At 36.1% G+C, this 15,445-nt stretch overlaps 1 protein-coding gene across 7 annotated transcripts in view; it reads left to right on the top strand.

The window, feature by feature from the left end:
• The window catches only part of Mier1 (MIER1 transcriptional regulator), a 51,396-nt gene that overhangs the window by 23,368 nt on the left and 12,583 nt on the right, over window positions 1-15,445 (top strand). For all 7 annotated transcript variants that reach the window (XM_028784529.1, XM_028784534.1, XM_028784538.1 and 4 more), the window contains 7 exons: window positions 2,013-2,174; window positions 2,783-2,915; window positions 3,383-3,447; window positions 5,471-5,543; window positions 10,785-10,936; window positions 11,632-11,713; window positions 13,069-13,163. In XM_028784529.1, the coding sequence (XP_028640362.1) occupies window positions 2,013-2,174; window positions 2,783-2,915; window positions 3,383-3,447; window positions 5,471-5,543; window positions 10,785-10,936; window positions 11,632-11,713; window positions 13,069-13,163 (762 nt within the window). The remainder of the gene's footprint in view (window positions 1-2,012; window positions 2,175-2,782; window positions 2,916-3,382; window positions 3,448-5,470; window positions 5,544-10,784; window positions 10,937-11,631; window positions 11,714-13,068; window positions 13,164-15,445) is intronic.

The raw sequence follows: 15,445 nt of genomic DNA, 5'->3' as shown, positions 1-15,445 counted from the left end.
AGGAGGCTCAGGGGTTAAAGTCTTTAAGCAGCATGTGCTGTATCTCTCTGATTTTCTTCCTTAATATGAATAAAAAAGTAGCAAACATTACCATCTGATAATGTTAGCTAACTAAGGAGACTTAAGTGCTTCTGGCTACTTCCATTCTTGGAGATAGTGAGTCAAAGCACATAACTCAGGTGTTTGACCACTAAGAGAAATGCATTGGGAAGGCTATTTGTTAATGTGTACGAAGATTTCCCTTTTTCTTACCTCCTTTTAACTCTCTTTGTGTATTGGTGTTGAAGTTCTGTTCTTTTTAAGTACCAACTCCAAATCTCAATTTTCAGTGTCCTTGGTACAGCTCAGATTTCCATGTACCAATTCCTTCTAATACCTCAAGTATGGTTTTGGTTATACATTTAAAATAACACAGCATGACTGTCAATTATTTCATCTGGCACAGTGATGCCTTGCTGGATACAGCTATTGTGTGTCAGACTATAGAATCTACAAATTATTAGACCCTTCAGAATGGAACTCTCTTCCGAAATAGTCTCAAAGGTTGATTTACAATGTACAGTATAAATATCAAATGGCCTTTTCTTCCTATGAGGAATTTACAGATTATAATTACTAGATTTTTTTTGTTTGGGTTTTAAAAAAATAAATCAGGGGTGTCTGTGTGAGTGTGTGTGTGTGTGTGTGTGTGTGTCTGTCTGTCTGTCTGTCTGTCTGTCTGTCTGTCTGTCAGGGTGTACATGTAGGTGCAGGTGCCCAAAGTCAGGGGTGTCACATCCTCTGGAATTGGAGTCACAGGCAGTTGTGAACTGCCCAGTTTAGGTGCTGAGAACTGAATCCAGGCCTCTGCATGAGCAGTAAGTTCCCTAAACAAACATACACAAATGCATGGATTCAAAGTGAGGGGAGATTAATTCTGTGTTACCAACTTATGTTACACATTCCAATGTATATATTCTCCTGCAGAAATGTATTTGATATATGTGAGCTAGCTGTCTCTTGATCAGTAAAGTACATAATAGAAAATTATAAAATAGATTATCTTACTTAAAGAACACCAGTTCTCTAGGTTCTAAATTGACGTGTATGTCTTTCTTTAGAACACATATGCATATTTGTGTTTGTGTGTATATGTTCAGATAATTTAGGTTAAACTTTGATTTTTTTCTTTTATAATCAGAATTTATTGTTTCTGATGCTTGACATCACTTAATTAGTAACTGCCTTCTGCAGAAAACTGGTTTTATTTTCCCAAATAAGGCTATTTCTTCATTTTCTTCACAGTGGGTATGTCTTTTGGAGGGATTGAAGAAGGTCCTGACTGAGACCCTAAGATACACTAGTAAGATTATCAACCTTTAGAGTTAGATGATGAAAATGTGACTATATTTTACTGCAATTTGTGTTTTTTTTTTTAAGAAAATTCTTTAATGTATGCGCCCATGTTTCCTTGTATATGTGATAGAGTTAATGTAATAGTTTTCAGATATCAGTGCTGACAGTGATCTTACACTAAATGAAGATTAACTTAGAAAAGTACGGATGGCTTTGTAATTTAGTATCATTTTGTATAAAATTGCTATGCTCCTCCAATCTGCTTTGTCTGAGCAGGGGATTTAATCTCCCTTTCTGGGCTTACAGAATCAGAAGACATGCTGTTTTCTAATTACTCTTCTTTGCCCCAAATAGTTTAAGGTACTGTTCATAATAATCCATGTATAAGGGCTAATTGACTGTGGTATGTGGACTGAAGAATTGCAGAAATAGTAATTGATTTCAAACTATTGACAATGATATATGGACCAATTAGAATTGGTCAGTTTATAAAAATAAAAGAATGGATTTTCATTTCTCCTTTTCATAATTTGAAATTTTTGAACATATTAGACACAACACACATGTGCTCTAAAGAAAAGAAGAAGTGTCATTTTAGTACTGTACAGATTCATAAATCATAGCATGGAAATCCTAAATCACTGATCTCAGAAATTGACTTATTTTGGTGTATTTAGGAAGGCGACATGCCAATCCACGAGCTTCTCAGCCTCTATGGTTATGACAGCACTGTTCGGTTACCTGAAGAAGATGAGGAGGAAGAGGAGGAAGAGGAGGAAGGTGAAGATGATGAAGATGCTGATAATGATGATAACAGTGGCTGTAGTGGGGAAAATAAAGTAAGTTAGAGCATGTTCAGTGGCTTTTGTCTTATTTACAGAACATTTATTTTCCAAGATCCCTGTTGGATTAGTGAAACCACAGATAATACTAAACTCTAAATATCATTTTTACAGTAAGATTAAGTTTTAAAAACAGAAAAAAAGTGATAAAAAATTGAAAATTCCTTATAATCTACTTCTGTGAGCTAAATTTGATGTATATCATTTCAGATTTCTTTTTGCTTTGTCTAAATATTCCCAACTTAAGAAAAAAATGTTGTTACTTTTAAATAATACAGGCTGACTGGCAATTCTATGTTCAGTTTTCAAAATTTATTTCAGATACATGAAGGTCACATTGCTTTCCCTAATAATAACACCTGATGTAACTTCATGTCTTTATCAAAACTAAGAAATTAGCACTGCTAAGCACCCTTAGCAGCTAAACTGTATAAATGGCTAGGACTTTAGTTCTAAGGCCCCATGCCAGTTGCAAGAGCTAATCCAGAGATTCACATTACAGTTAGTGTGTTCATTATAATCTTACAGTTACAGCTAAATACAATTTGACTACTAGCCTGCAACAGCATTCGTCATATTATAAGTACATTTTTTTTATCCTATAGGAAGAGAACATAAAGGATTCATCAGGTCAGGAGGATGAAACTCAGTCTTCCAATGATGATCCCTCACAGTCTGTTACTTCCCAAGATGCTCAGGAAATAATCCGCCCACGTCGATGTAAATATTTTGATACAAGTATGTATTATTATTGCTAAAGTTCGAATGTAATTTCTTAATGTCTCTACCTCCCAAATGCTGGCTGGCATTACAGGTTTGTGCCACTATGCCTCATTTCATGCAAGCAGTCAGCCAGCCCTATAAATCATCCTCATTTGGATGTAACCAAGCAACAGCTTACCCAGCATGGATAAAATAGAAATTGAGGAAAATAGTGGTTTTTAAAATGTACCCAGACTTGATCTTCCACCAAAGTTTTGCTACAAAATTCCCAGTTTTACATATAAGGAACATTCTTTGGAAGATACTGCTTTATCTCAGTCTTTGTTTATGCAGTGTTCATTACTTGATTTTAAATATCTTGGCCTAATTTAGCAGACCTTTTGGTATATCTAAATATTTGGTAGGTATAAAAAAGCAAAGATAATATCAGTATGGACAGAATAAGTTTCTATTTTATAGTATCATTTTCTTATGTATTCTAGATAGTGAAATAGAAGAAGAATCTGAAGAAGATGAAGATTATATTCCCTCAGAAGACTGGAAAAAGGTATTTCTCCAAAACTTACAGTAATATCTAAAAGTAAAAAATATTTTTTAATAAATCATATATATTAATTTAATATATTAGCCTTATTTTGACATTTAGGCATTTGGTAAATGTTGTTCCTCATTAATATATCCAACTAAGAAATACATTTATCTTTTCACAAAATGATTGTGTGGGCAGGATGGGATTTTGCTGAGTGTTTTGATATTCACACCTATATTAGAAATCCAAATTTCTAATCTAGTCCTGAAGTAATACAGAATTAGAATTTTGTTGCCTTGTTAAAATGTGACCCTTTAGTGTTTAAAATTGCAGTTTCCCACTCCACATTGCTTATTAAAGAAAGCTCAGCATGACTGAATGCAGTGTTGGTGTTTTATTATGGTCTTGCTGCTCTACAAATACAAAACTAGCTTCTAAAATAAACTTGAGACATTAGGGTTTTTTTCCCTTAAAATGTTACATAGCATTATTTAATTAGCCATACAGTTAAATTGTAGGATTTAATTTTATGATGTTGCATAGGAGTTGAACCTCTTAGGATATCATAGTACACACTATGTGCCGTTGGTTAAAGCAAATCATTTCTGTAGAAGGATGTTTTTCTTAATAAGAGATGATTGCCTGGTCTGTCCTCTTTAAAAAAAAAATAATACCATTTGAGTTTGTTGTTTTTGTGGGGTTTTTTTCTTTTTTCTGGGTTTTATTTTATTTAACTATTTTATGTATATTGGTATTTTTGCCTGCATGTGTATTTGCTCCTGTTGGAACATAGCAGCCATCACAGAGCAACATTGACTACCTTCAGGAGACCATTGATATTTTCTTATAGGAGAAAGAGCTAGAATGAGTCATCAGAGAGTGAGTTATTACCTTCTGCACCTACTTGTCTACTGTGTGTAGTTCTTTCCCATCTGGGGAGGTGCAAGAGTATATAATGTAGATGATTATCTGAAGGAGGAGTCCATATAAGACCTATAGGGAGTAATTATCTATTCTGGGTTAAGACTTAAGGAATATGGCTATTTGGGTCTCCTTGGAAGTGCAGGTAGAGTAGAGTAAAAAGAAGCACAGAGATTGGCAGCAGAGGGATTCTGTAGTGGATACCTTTAAAATCAAATCATAACACGTGGAGGAAGTTTGTTGTATGTAGACTGACCTTGAGAAAATCTGGTTTCCTCAACAATGGATTTGTCATGTTGGCCATGTCTGGAGCTACAGTAGATAGAATAAGATGCTGTTTACAGAGAAGTGACAACAGCAGCAGAGAGGAAGCTCTTAAACCCCTAGAGTCATCTAAGCTTCCTACAGCATGTTCATACCTGTGATGTCATTTTTCACTTTAAAGTGCCAGCCAGGTCCATTTTTTAGGATCACCATGCCATGAGACATCTTATTGGTGATTTCCAGTTGACTTTCTTAAGAGCCAGTTTCAAACCTTGTTAAAGACAGTCAAGCACTAAAAAAGACTTGGCTAGGAAGTAAATCCGCTCAGTTCCTTCCAAACTTTTTACAAACCTTCTATGATTTTATCCCCTTATCTTAAAGCTCTGACTTAAGTGTGCATTAAAACTGCCTGTGTTAAGCAGTGAGCTCTATCACTAGGGTTTCCACTCATTATGAGTAGACACCTAAAGACTTCAGTTCCTAAAAATTTCCTAGCAGTGCTGATACTGCTGGTACCAGGTTATTCTAAGTGTAGATGTTCTAAGAAACACCCCAAGTTGACTTTTCTGGTTTTCAGGATATTTTTATTCTTTTAATTAAGCAAAATTCACTTACTAATTTTTCTCTATAGCTTATACATCTTGTGTATATTACATCTCACCAGGTAGTAGTACTATTTCCCATCCAGTCATATAAGCCCTGGCTATTATTAACTCATTCATCCTCACAATCTTACCATGAGGTAGTAGTTGGTTTTATGACAGAGACCAGAGTCAGTTTACCCAAGAAAATGCTGAAGCTGGACATGAACATTGGATGTGTTCACCAGATATTTTTTGTTATGTTTAAAATATAGGAAATCATGGTGGGCTCCATGTTTCAAGCTGAGATTCCAGTTGGCGTTTGTAGATACAAAGAAAATGAAAAAGGTGAGTTAAAGTTAAATACCTGAACTTTTGAAGTGATGAGCTTATCCTGGGGGGATGGCGTGAGATTGTGCAGATACACATACCTGTTTGTGCTTGTATGGAGACCAGAGGTCAAGGTTGGGTTCCTTCCTCTGTTGGCTCTTCGCTGTGAGACACAGGATTTATTTAGCTAGGCTGGCTGGCCAGTGCGCATCTGTCTTTCTACCCCTCGTGCCTAGATTACAGATGTTCACTGCTGCTCTGGCTTTGACACATGGTGCTGAGCATCCAAACCTGTGTTCTTAGGCTTGCACAGCAGGCACTGTACCCACTGAGACATATCTCCAGCCCTGGTCTGTTAATTAACATACAAAATGTGATAAGAACGTGACAGCCTACTAAATAACTTAATGGCTTACATAAAAGAAGCTGTTATGTCAGTCATACTGCTCACTATGTTTCCAGTTCTCTATGTATAAATCTAACAGAAAACAAGTGAATTCTGAAGATATGTGCCCTAAAATATCCAGCCATATATCTCTTTTAAAAACATGTTACATGTTTTTCTATATTTTAAATGTTCTAAACTTGGTAGTTTCTAGCCTTTAGAACTTCAGTTACCAGTTTGAAAGCCACCTGATAAAAAACTGGTTGCGTATTTGCGTCTAAAACTCATTACAACTAAAAAGGAATGTTTTGTTATTTGTGTTTTAAACTAATTTGGGGTACTACTTATATATGTAAATATTGGAAATTTTTTTTAACCATTTACATCAAAGTCTTAAGACCAGTCATACATCTAATAATGTAAAATAAATGAGGGTTTTGTGGGGTTTTCTTCATTTTTAGGTTTTCTGGGTTTGTTTGTTTGTTTTTGTTTTTTTTTTTTGTTTGTTTTTTGTTTTTTGTTTTTTTGTTTTTTTTTTTTTTTTTAGAGCGTCTACCCTTTTTAGGTGGGTTATAGAAAGAATGCATATGCATCCTGACTGAGTGTGGCATGACTTGAACCAAGTGTACATTTCTCTTCCATTTTCTTCACATTACAGCTTTACACAGAGCACCTTAGAATTGGGGAGGTTTGGTATTTATTTTCTTTTTACCATTTCCGCTAGATGCTTTGCTTTAAATATATACCTGCTCTCCTGGCTGCAAGAGGTGAGAAGTTGGATACATCACAAGCTATTAAATTTTGTAGTCAAATGTTTTAATATCACTTACCCTTGCCTTTAGCATGCTTGCCTAGCTTAGTTCCTGTAACATATAGAACCATTGAGGGCACCAAAGTGGAATTTGTGCTGTGCTGGCATTTTTTGCATTCCTTATGATTGTGTGCAAAAAAAAATGAATGATCTGTTGGCTTTTCTATTTATAATTGAAATTTAAGTACTGTGTCTACGATAGCAGGCCATAATCACATCTGAGTTCCTCTCTTCTATTAGTAGGAACCTGAAAGGTAAATATTGGTTCCATTTTACCAGGTGTCTTAAATGTTTTTGCTATGAAGAAAGTAATGCTTATATTTTGAAAGTTTCATCTTAAGGGCTGAGAGTGTGGCTTAGTGGTAAACACTTTGTATATGTTGTACATACCAAACACAAAGCCCTCGGTTCACTCCCCAGCACATACAGCAAGCCTTTTAGTAGATGGAAGTAAAACTAATAGTTTGGTGTCATGATAAAAGGATTATCTTGTACTTGACCTTTTAATATCTATAGTCAAATATCATAGTAAAAAAAACTATAATTTCTACTTTTAAAAAATTTTCTGAGTTCGAGGCCAGCCTGGTCTACCAAGTGAGTTCCAGGACAGCCAGGACAGCCAGGGCTACACAGAGAAACCCTGTCTCGAAAAACCAAAAAAAAAAAAAAAAAAAAAAAAAATTTTGCCTAGTCCAGCTGGGCAGCAGTGGTACACACCTTTAATTCTAACCCTTGGGAGGCAGAGACTCTGTGAGTTCAAGTCTAGCCTGGTCCACAGAACTACATAAAGGAACCCTATCTTAAACAAACAAAAATAATGTATATTCTGGCTTAATGTTTTTATGATTTTAGAAGTCAGTTGTACATAGTTTATTTGCAGTGAAGTGTGAATTTGATGAGAAGCATTTTCATTTCTACTTTTTCCATTTTTGAGATAGAGCTTCCTAGGTATTCACTCTGTGGTCCAGGCTGGCCTGGAACTCACAGCCAACCCCCTGCCCCTGCCCCTGCCCCTGCCCCTGCCCCTGCCCCTGCCCCTGCCCCTGCCCCTGCCCCTGCCCCTGCCCCAGCCCCACAGGTGCTGGGATCAAAGATGTGTGCTACCATGCCTGGCTTTCATTTGAGAAATTAAGTATATTTGGTAGATTAGGAAGACCAAACAGGACACAGGAGAGTGACATTGCCCTGAAGAAGTCAAGAGGCTGCTGTTGTTTAGGAAATTACCTTAAGTTGAAGTTTCAGAAGTTCCCATTTTGAGGGGAAGGCAAATAGTGTGAGCAGAATGTGTATTGTCTGAAGAAAGTTGAATAATAATTGAAGAAGAAATTCTGACTTTAAAAAAATAAACAATTAATTTCTTTGTAGTGTATCCTAAGGACATAAAGCAAATACCATTATTACACAATATACTCTTAAAAATAAAGTTTGTAAAAAGATATTGCTGATTAGTATATTCCTGTTGTAAAACCTCAGAGTACTGAGACACATCTTGATCTATTACCTGGACTGACCTAGAACTTGCTATTTTCCTGCTTGAAGCTCCCAAGTAGTTGAGATTATAGGTTTGTGTGCCGCCATGCCTGATTCTGATGTCCTTGTAAAAGTCCTTTAAAGAGATGGATCAGAGTTCTTTTCAATGATGAAAGACACCCCCCACTACCATGATGACTTCAGAAAGATGACAGATGTGTGTCTGTCCTTGGATTTGGCTTTACTGGACTCTTGTCCACTGATCATGCCTGATAGAAACACTTAAAATTTAAAACTTACTGATACACACCCATTAGGCATTTTCCTATGAAATATCCTTGATTACACCTTCATTAATATTTACGTTTTTATGTGAGTTATAATTGATGACTGACAAAGTACACATCTCTTGCTAACTGTGGGAATTGACTTTAAGACTACCTCTTCCTTGGCCCATGGACACCAAAACATAGACACTCAAGTCTCTTATGTGACTTGGTATAGAATTTGAATAAAGCCTATGGACATCCTCTCTCTCATTTGCTTTAAATCATCTCTTGGTTATTGTGTAATATAAATGCTCTATGAATCAGATTGTTTCTTAAGGAATAATAACAAAAGACAATTAGGTGGTCAGTGCAGACTTAAACTTTTTTCCTGAATATTTTCATCCTGTTGTTTAAGTTCACAGATGTAGAATCTGTAAGTACATTGGGTTCATTTTACAATCTGCTTATTCATCACTCTATCCTTCATGCCCAGTGTTTGATGTTTGTCACATAGACTACATTTGTGTGCATATTGCCTGTGATTTAGAGAGGCTCCAGTTCTCAGCTCATGCTCATTACTGACTCTATTGTAACTGTCTAAAGTGCATTGTGTTATTCTGAAGTAATCAGAGCTAGCTATTTACCCAGCCTTACAGGAGGTTAACTTGTCATGTGGCACCACCTGGTGATGGCCCTCTTCCTAGTTTAAGGATTTACAGAATAGTGTCAGTTCAATATATTTCAAAAATAGCTTCTAGGTTATGTGTGTGTGTGTGTGTGTGTGTGTGTGTGTGTGTGTGTAGTTTGGAGAACCCTGGGATTTAGACACCCACCCCTTCACTTACTCTTTAAGACAGGGGACAATCTTTAAAACATAAGTAGTGAGGAATCAGTTCCCTTTGCAGAACAGAAAACAGAAATTTAGTACTCTGTTCAAATTCACTTATCAAGGTGGTCACTTTATTTCAGTTTTGACCTTTATGATGCAAGCAGTTAGAGAAAGAAGGCAGAAGGACATTCTTCTATATATTATCTTTTAAGAAGAGAGTATATATTAAGAGTACCAGGAAAAGGTGGGTTTTTAAAGTACATGTGTGAAGATAGAGGAAGGTAGTATATGTGAAACAGTTGATACATTGCCTACCATAGAAGAGATGCTTAATTAGTTGCCAATTTCTTTTTATAACACCAAGTATCTTGACAATCATCTTGTATCTGATAAGATTTTTATCAAGTGATTTTCTTTCTGTTGAGAGTTAAATATTTGTTTCTTGTCTTTAAAAACAAAGGCCTTACAAGCTTTGATCACCTAGATTTCCACTCTGCTATGCTGACACTGTCATATCTCCCACTCCCATCCAAACTTCTCAGAACATTTTGGTTTTATTTCACTTTCTATTTGTCTTTCCAGTCCCTTTTAATGCTCTGGTTCACACTTTCTCATGTCCTTGTTAGTAGACCCAGCAGGCCTCTTTCTAACCCAGGTCACTGTGGGATTTAACCAGGCTTGGAAGTCACTCTTGGAAGCACTTGTCTTGCTCCTCCAAAGCCACATTTGCGGCACTGATTCCATTTTAGGCTGTGTCATTTGGACTCATAAGGCACTGTCTTAAGTCATGTTTTTTTTTTTTTTTTTTTTTTTCCCCTTTTGCTGAGATTTAGGCTTTATTCTTTGGGTGGGAGGCAGTTGAGACAGGATTTCTCTGTGTAGACCTGGCTATCCTGAAACTGTAGCCCAAGCTGGACCCCAATTCATTGATCTACCTATTTTCCCAGTCCTGGGAATAAAGATGTGTGCTGCCACTGCCCGGCTGACTTTCATCACTTGGGAAGCTGAGGCAGGAAGATGATAATTTGGGGGCCAACTTGGAATGCAATATCAAGACCCTGTCTCATAAAAAGAAAAACAGTTATGTCTGGCAAAATAATTCTGTGGGTAAAGGCACTTGTCATCAAACCTGATGATCTGAGTTTGATCCTTGAGCTCCACATGTTAAGAACTGATTCCTGGGTAGTGGTGGCATATGCCCTTAATCCCAACAGAGACAGGTGACTTTGAGGCCATTCTGGTCTACCAAGCAAGTTCCAGGACAGTCAGGGCTACACAGAAGAAAACTGTCTCAGGGGTGGGGACACATATGGGGACTCCCACAAGTCTTCTGATCTCCACATGCATAGTGTGGCACATGCACAATACATACAGAGAAAATAAATGTCATTTTAAAAAAGACAAGAGTTATTTGTTTAGTGATAGGTTTCCAATATCCTACATAAATTATGTTAATTTGAGGTAATTTTTATTAACATTTGTTTTATTAATTTAGTGTATGAAAATGATGATCAGCTTCTGTGGGATCCAGAATATTTACCAGAAGATAAAGTGATTGTCTTTCTTAAGGATGCATCTAGAAGAACAGGGGATGAGAAAGGTGTAGAAGCAATTCCTGAAGGATCTCATATAAAAGACAATGAACAGGTATGTAAGTAAGGAATAACTATTTGGGTTTCCTCCTGAAGCATTTCTCAGTGTGGGTTCTCTGTCTACCTGAATTCCTTTTCTCTGAAGATTGGAATAAGCACAGGACCTATTCTTAGTGTGCTTACATCATTGATGTGATTTCAGCTCCAATAAACAGAAACCTTTCTTTGCCTATATATACTTTTTGTAATGTTTTTTTAAAATGTTTTCTTTTGGATTTTCTTCTGTTTGTTTTTTATTCCCTCTATGAGACTCCATGACTCTGATCAAGTTGACCCTTGCATCTCAGATAACCATTGTGTATATAGTCAGATTAATACTTCAGTGAACCTAATATAAGAACATTTTTTTAAAACCTTGTTGTCACTGTTTTTCTTTCTCAATTTAAAATATCAGGAATCCAAGAAGGCTCCAAAGAATTACAGCTTAAACAAAACATTTTATGTGAAATCAATATGCCAGTTACTGGGTTACTTTGGTCAGTTACATACCTCTATATTGTACATAGCAAGAGGCATATAAAGTTAGGAATTCATTTTTTCCCTCCATGCTCTGTATGTTTCTTTCACTATAATTGGAGCAGAAAGCATAGAAACAAATACATGATTCCGAAAAACATGCTCTTAAAAGTATGCATCAGCCTGAACTGTTCATAGTCTGTGAGTCTTATTTAAAAACCTTTATTTTTCTAGGCTTTATATGAATTGGTTAAATGCAGTTTTGATACAGAAGAAGCCTTGAGAAGATTGAGATTTAATGTCAAAGCAGCTCGAGGTAAGCACATGCTAGACCTTTATTTCATGGCTTGGCAGAAATTTTAAATTTTAAGCTTTTCAGTTTTCCTGAATGTGTCTCAACTTACTAATTCTAGTCTCTCTGAATTCAGTAGATACTTACAGAGCAAGTATCATTCAAATTGATAGGGAATGGGATTAAGATTGTTCTGTTATGCAAAATTGGGGCATTTCAGTGAAGTCTAAAGTATATAATACCTTACAGTTTCAAAACATATTTAAAGATATTTGTCTTTGATCTTTATAATAGCCCTATGAGCTAAGTACTATAACACTTACTGTCTAACTTTAAAATTATGAGTCTGGGTTAGTGAGGATGGCCCAGGGGACAAAAGTGGTTGTCTCTCAAGCCTAACAACTTGGATTGGATAGCTAAAGCCCATGTACAGGAGGAAGGAAAGAACTAGTTCCATAAAGTTGTTTGCTGGCCTCCCCACGCTCACCATGGTACAGATAACCAGATGCACATGCATACACACAGAGATACAGGTAAAGAAGGAGTTACGATTTAGCTATCTAAGCCAAAGTATTGTGACTGAGGCAAGTGTAATTCATAAGCAATAAAGCTATAGTTGAAACCTACATTTTTGCTTTTTTACTCTAAGTTTAACTCCTAGTTCACTGCACTAAAAGTACTATGTATGTATCTATAGACATGACAGTAATGGAGTATTTGTTTACTTGGAGTCAGTCTGAAGGCCCTACATCTCCGAGAACCTAACAATTTAAGTTTCAGCCGTCATGGTGCCTGACAACCTAGAGGGCAGGCTGAAAAGTAGGTGTTGATCTTCAGAGGAGAGTTGGAGGGCATTGTTAAAGCCAATTGTAGTTGGACATAACCTAGCTAAGGAGAATATTTGAGAGGAAACTTTGAGAACAAAGTATTTTTACTTGTAACAATTATGTTCCTAAAAGAAGGTGAAGAAGGGGCAGAACATAATTCCATGTAGAGTCCAAAGTCAGAAAGAACTTACCAAGTTGAAGGAATGGAAAGGTGGCTAATGTTAGTTGGGCTGAGAAGAACTGAGGAGATACATAAGAGGTGGCACACAGTAGAAGGAAGCATCACAGGTTGGAGGCCTGTCTAGAGCCATATAGCAAGACCTTCTCTCAACAAGGAAGAAGGAACAACTAGTCCAAATTGGAGATTGGAGAGTTTAGGACCAAATTGTTCCAATTTTTATTAAATCAGGAATTTGTAGCACTGCATCATTTGCAATGACTTAGTATTAGCACTCAAGACTAAGATACTCCATTGTTTTGCCAAAATGTTACATTTTTGCTTTCAGTTTCTTTTTTGTATATTAATTTGCTCTTATCCCCTCATTTTGTCAGAGGAATTATCTGTGTGGACTGAGGAAGAATGTAGAAATTTTGAGCAAGGGCTGAAGGCCTATGGAAAAGATTTTCATCTGATTCAGGCTAATAAAGTAAGTAAAGATTTATGCCCTCTTTTTTACAAAAAGGAATTTAGTTTAATAACCTAAATTAACTTGCTGTTTCCTAGCATTAAAGTTTCTGTAATCAATAATATAATGTTTTTATGTACGACTAATTAGAATAAGAATATTATACTGCCTAACATATTTGCCAGGTGACTTTTCAAGGCATAATAACTGTATTTAAAAATTGGGTTCATTTATAAGTCTTTTAGTCAACTTCTCAGATTGTGTATGCAGTGCAGTTATTTATGTGTTTCTTTCTGTTATCTGTGATAAGAGGTTTGTTTACATTTTTTAATAATGTTTTTATTGATTCTTTTGAGAATCTCATACAATATATTTTTATCATATTCCTTTCCTCTAACTCCTCACATATCCTATCCAACCATATTTATGTTCCTTCTCTCTTTTAAGTACACATATACATACAGACACACACAGCAATAATGTCTCAGACTGTCCGAGCTGGATGTGGAGCATGCTTCTGAGTGTCAGTTAACCTGTTGTCACTCATTGAAGAAAACATTTTCTCTCTTCCAGAAGCCATCAGTTGCAAATTCCTTCTTAAAGTAATTTTGAAATTGTAAAATGTCCTTAATATCAAATTTGCAGTGAAAATATTTGTGTGACATGTATGTGTGCTATAGTGTGTAAGTCATAGAACAACTCTAAGTCTCTCCTTCCCCCAGGTAGGACCTTGGGATTCGACTCAGATTGTCAGGCTTGGTGGCAAGCACTTGTACCGGCTGAACCATTTTACTTTCCACAATTAAAATATTTTGTTTACAGTTACCTAAGTCCTAATTGGTCTTAACTCATATTCTTAAAGTGATATTTTCCAGAGGCATCAATCACAGCAGGCTTGACATGATGGTTTAATATCCTATAAATAGCAGTCATACAGTATATATCCTAAAGAACTCCGTAATAACTTGAAAATTTGAACATTTAATTATTTTCAAAAGTTTTTTTATTGTATTTATTTATTCATGAGTGTGGGAGGGTGCATCAGTTCTACTTTTGTAGAAGACCCACATTGATTCCCAGCAGTCATGTTGGGTGACTCAAAACCACCTGTAATTCTAGGTCCAGAGGATCTTACACCTTTGGCCTTCACTGGCACTTGCACATGCATGCAAATGTGTGCGTACACACACACACACACACACACAGAGTCAAAAATAACTACACATCTTTAACAAAAGAAAAACATCAATGGTGAAAGAGAAACTTGGAGCTTTGAGTGTTTAGTGTCCCAAGGGTGACACCTAGCGCGTCCAAATCTAATGCATTCAGCACTCTGGGAAAATGCTAGTGACCGACTGCATGTTCCTGAATTTATTCTAAAATTCATTTTTCCAGGTTGAAAAGTACATTTTCTTTTTCTAGTATTCATTGCATGTAAATACTACCAAGCTGTGCTGGATTAACTCTCTAGGGCACCTTTGGAACGTAACTGAAAGTACAAAGCAAAACCTCCATTGGTGTGACTTTAAACACTTATTAGCTGACTTGGAACCATTAGCCAAATTTTCATTATATGCTTTATTAAGATTATAACTTTGACTTGTTTTTTTGTGTTTTTTTTTTTTAATAAATGTTTGAGTTGAGGGTTTCAGTGCTGAAGAGTAGTCTTCCATGTGCTATATGTTGTACTTAGTTTCTCTAGTGAGCAAAGTGAGGACAATAACTCTTTGAAAGTCTCATTTGAAAATACCAAGTTGTTCTTTTTATACTTGGAATCAATTCCAATGTTGATCATAAGTTCTGTTATGGTAGGCTTATTTCATGAAGATTTTATACTGTGGTAACAGCATACTCCCAAGATATCTTGGCTTTTGCTTTCAATGAATTACAACTGACTTGCTTGAAATCATTCATTAGGAAGCAACACATTGAAAGTACTTTTTTGTAATGTATATTGATTAGTGTTTTACTTGTATGTGTGCCAGATATGTTCCTGGTGCCTAAGGAGGTCAAAAGAGAGCATCAACTCTTCTGAAACTGCACTGAACCACCATGTGGGTGCTAGGAACTTGGGGCCTTTAGACACTAAACCACCAAATGCCCTTTCTCCAGTCCTTACTGCTTTACAACTTTTATAAAGTACAGAGGGTAAGAAAGGGGATAAAAATCTACGATAGATAAAAATAAATGTTTTTGTCAAGATCAGAAATTTGTAGACTAAAACTATTAACCATATGCGCCTTTTCTCTTTGAAACATGTTTTATTCTTAAACATCAACTTTACCAACTCTCCAAGGCAGTAG

This window comes from Grammomys surdaster, unplaced genomic scaffold, assembly GCF_004785775.1.
Source record: "Grammomys surdaster isolate TR1022 unplaced genomic scaffold, NIH_TR_1.0 100, whole genome shotgun sequence".
Taxonomy (NCBI): Eukaryota; Metazoa; Chordata; class Mammalia; order Rodentia; family Muridae; genus Grammomys; species Grammomys surdaster.
Note: the sequence above shows the minus strand (reverse complement) of the source record. Positions and strands in the feature narration are given on the sequence as shown.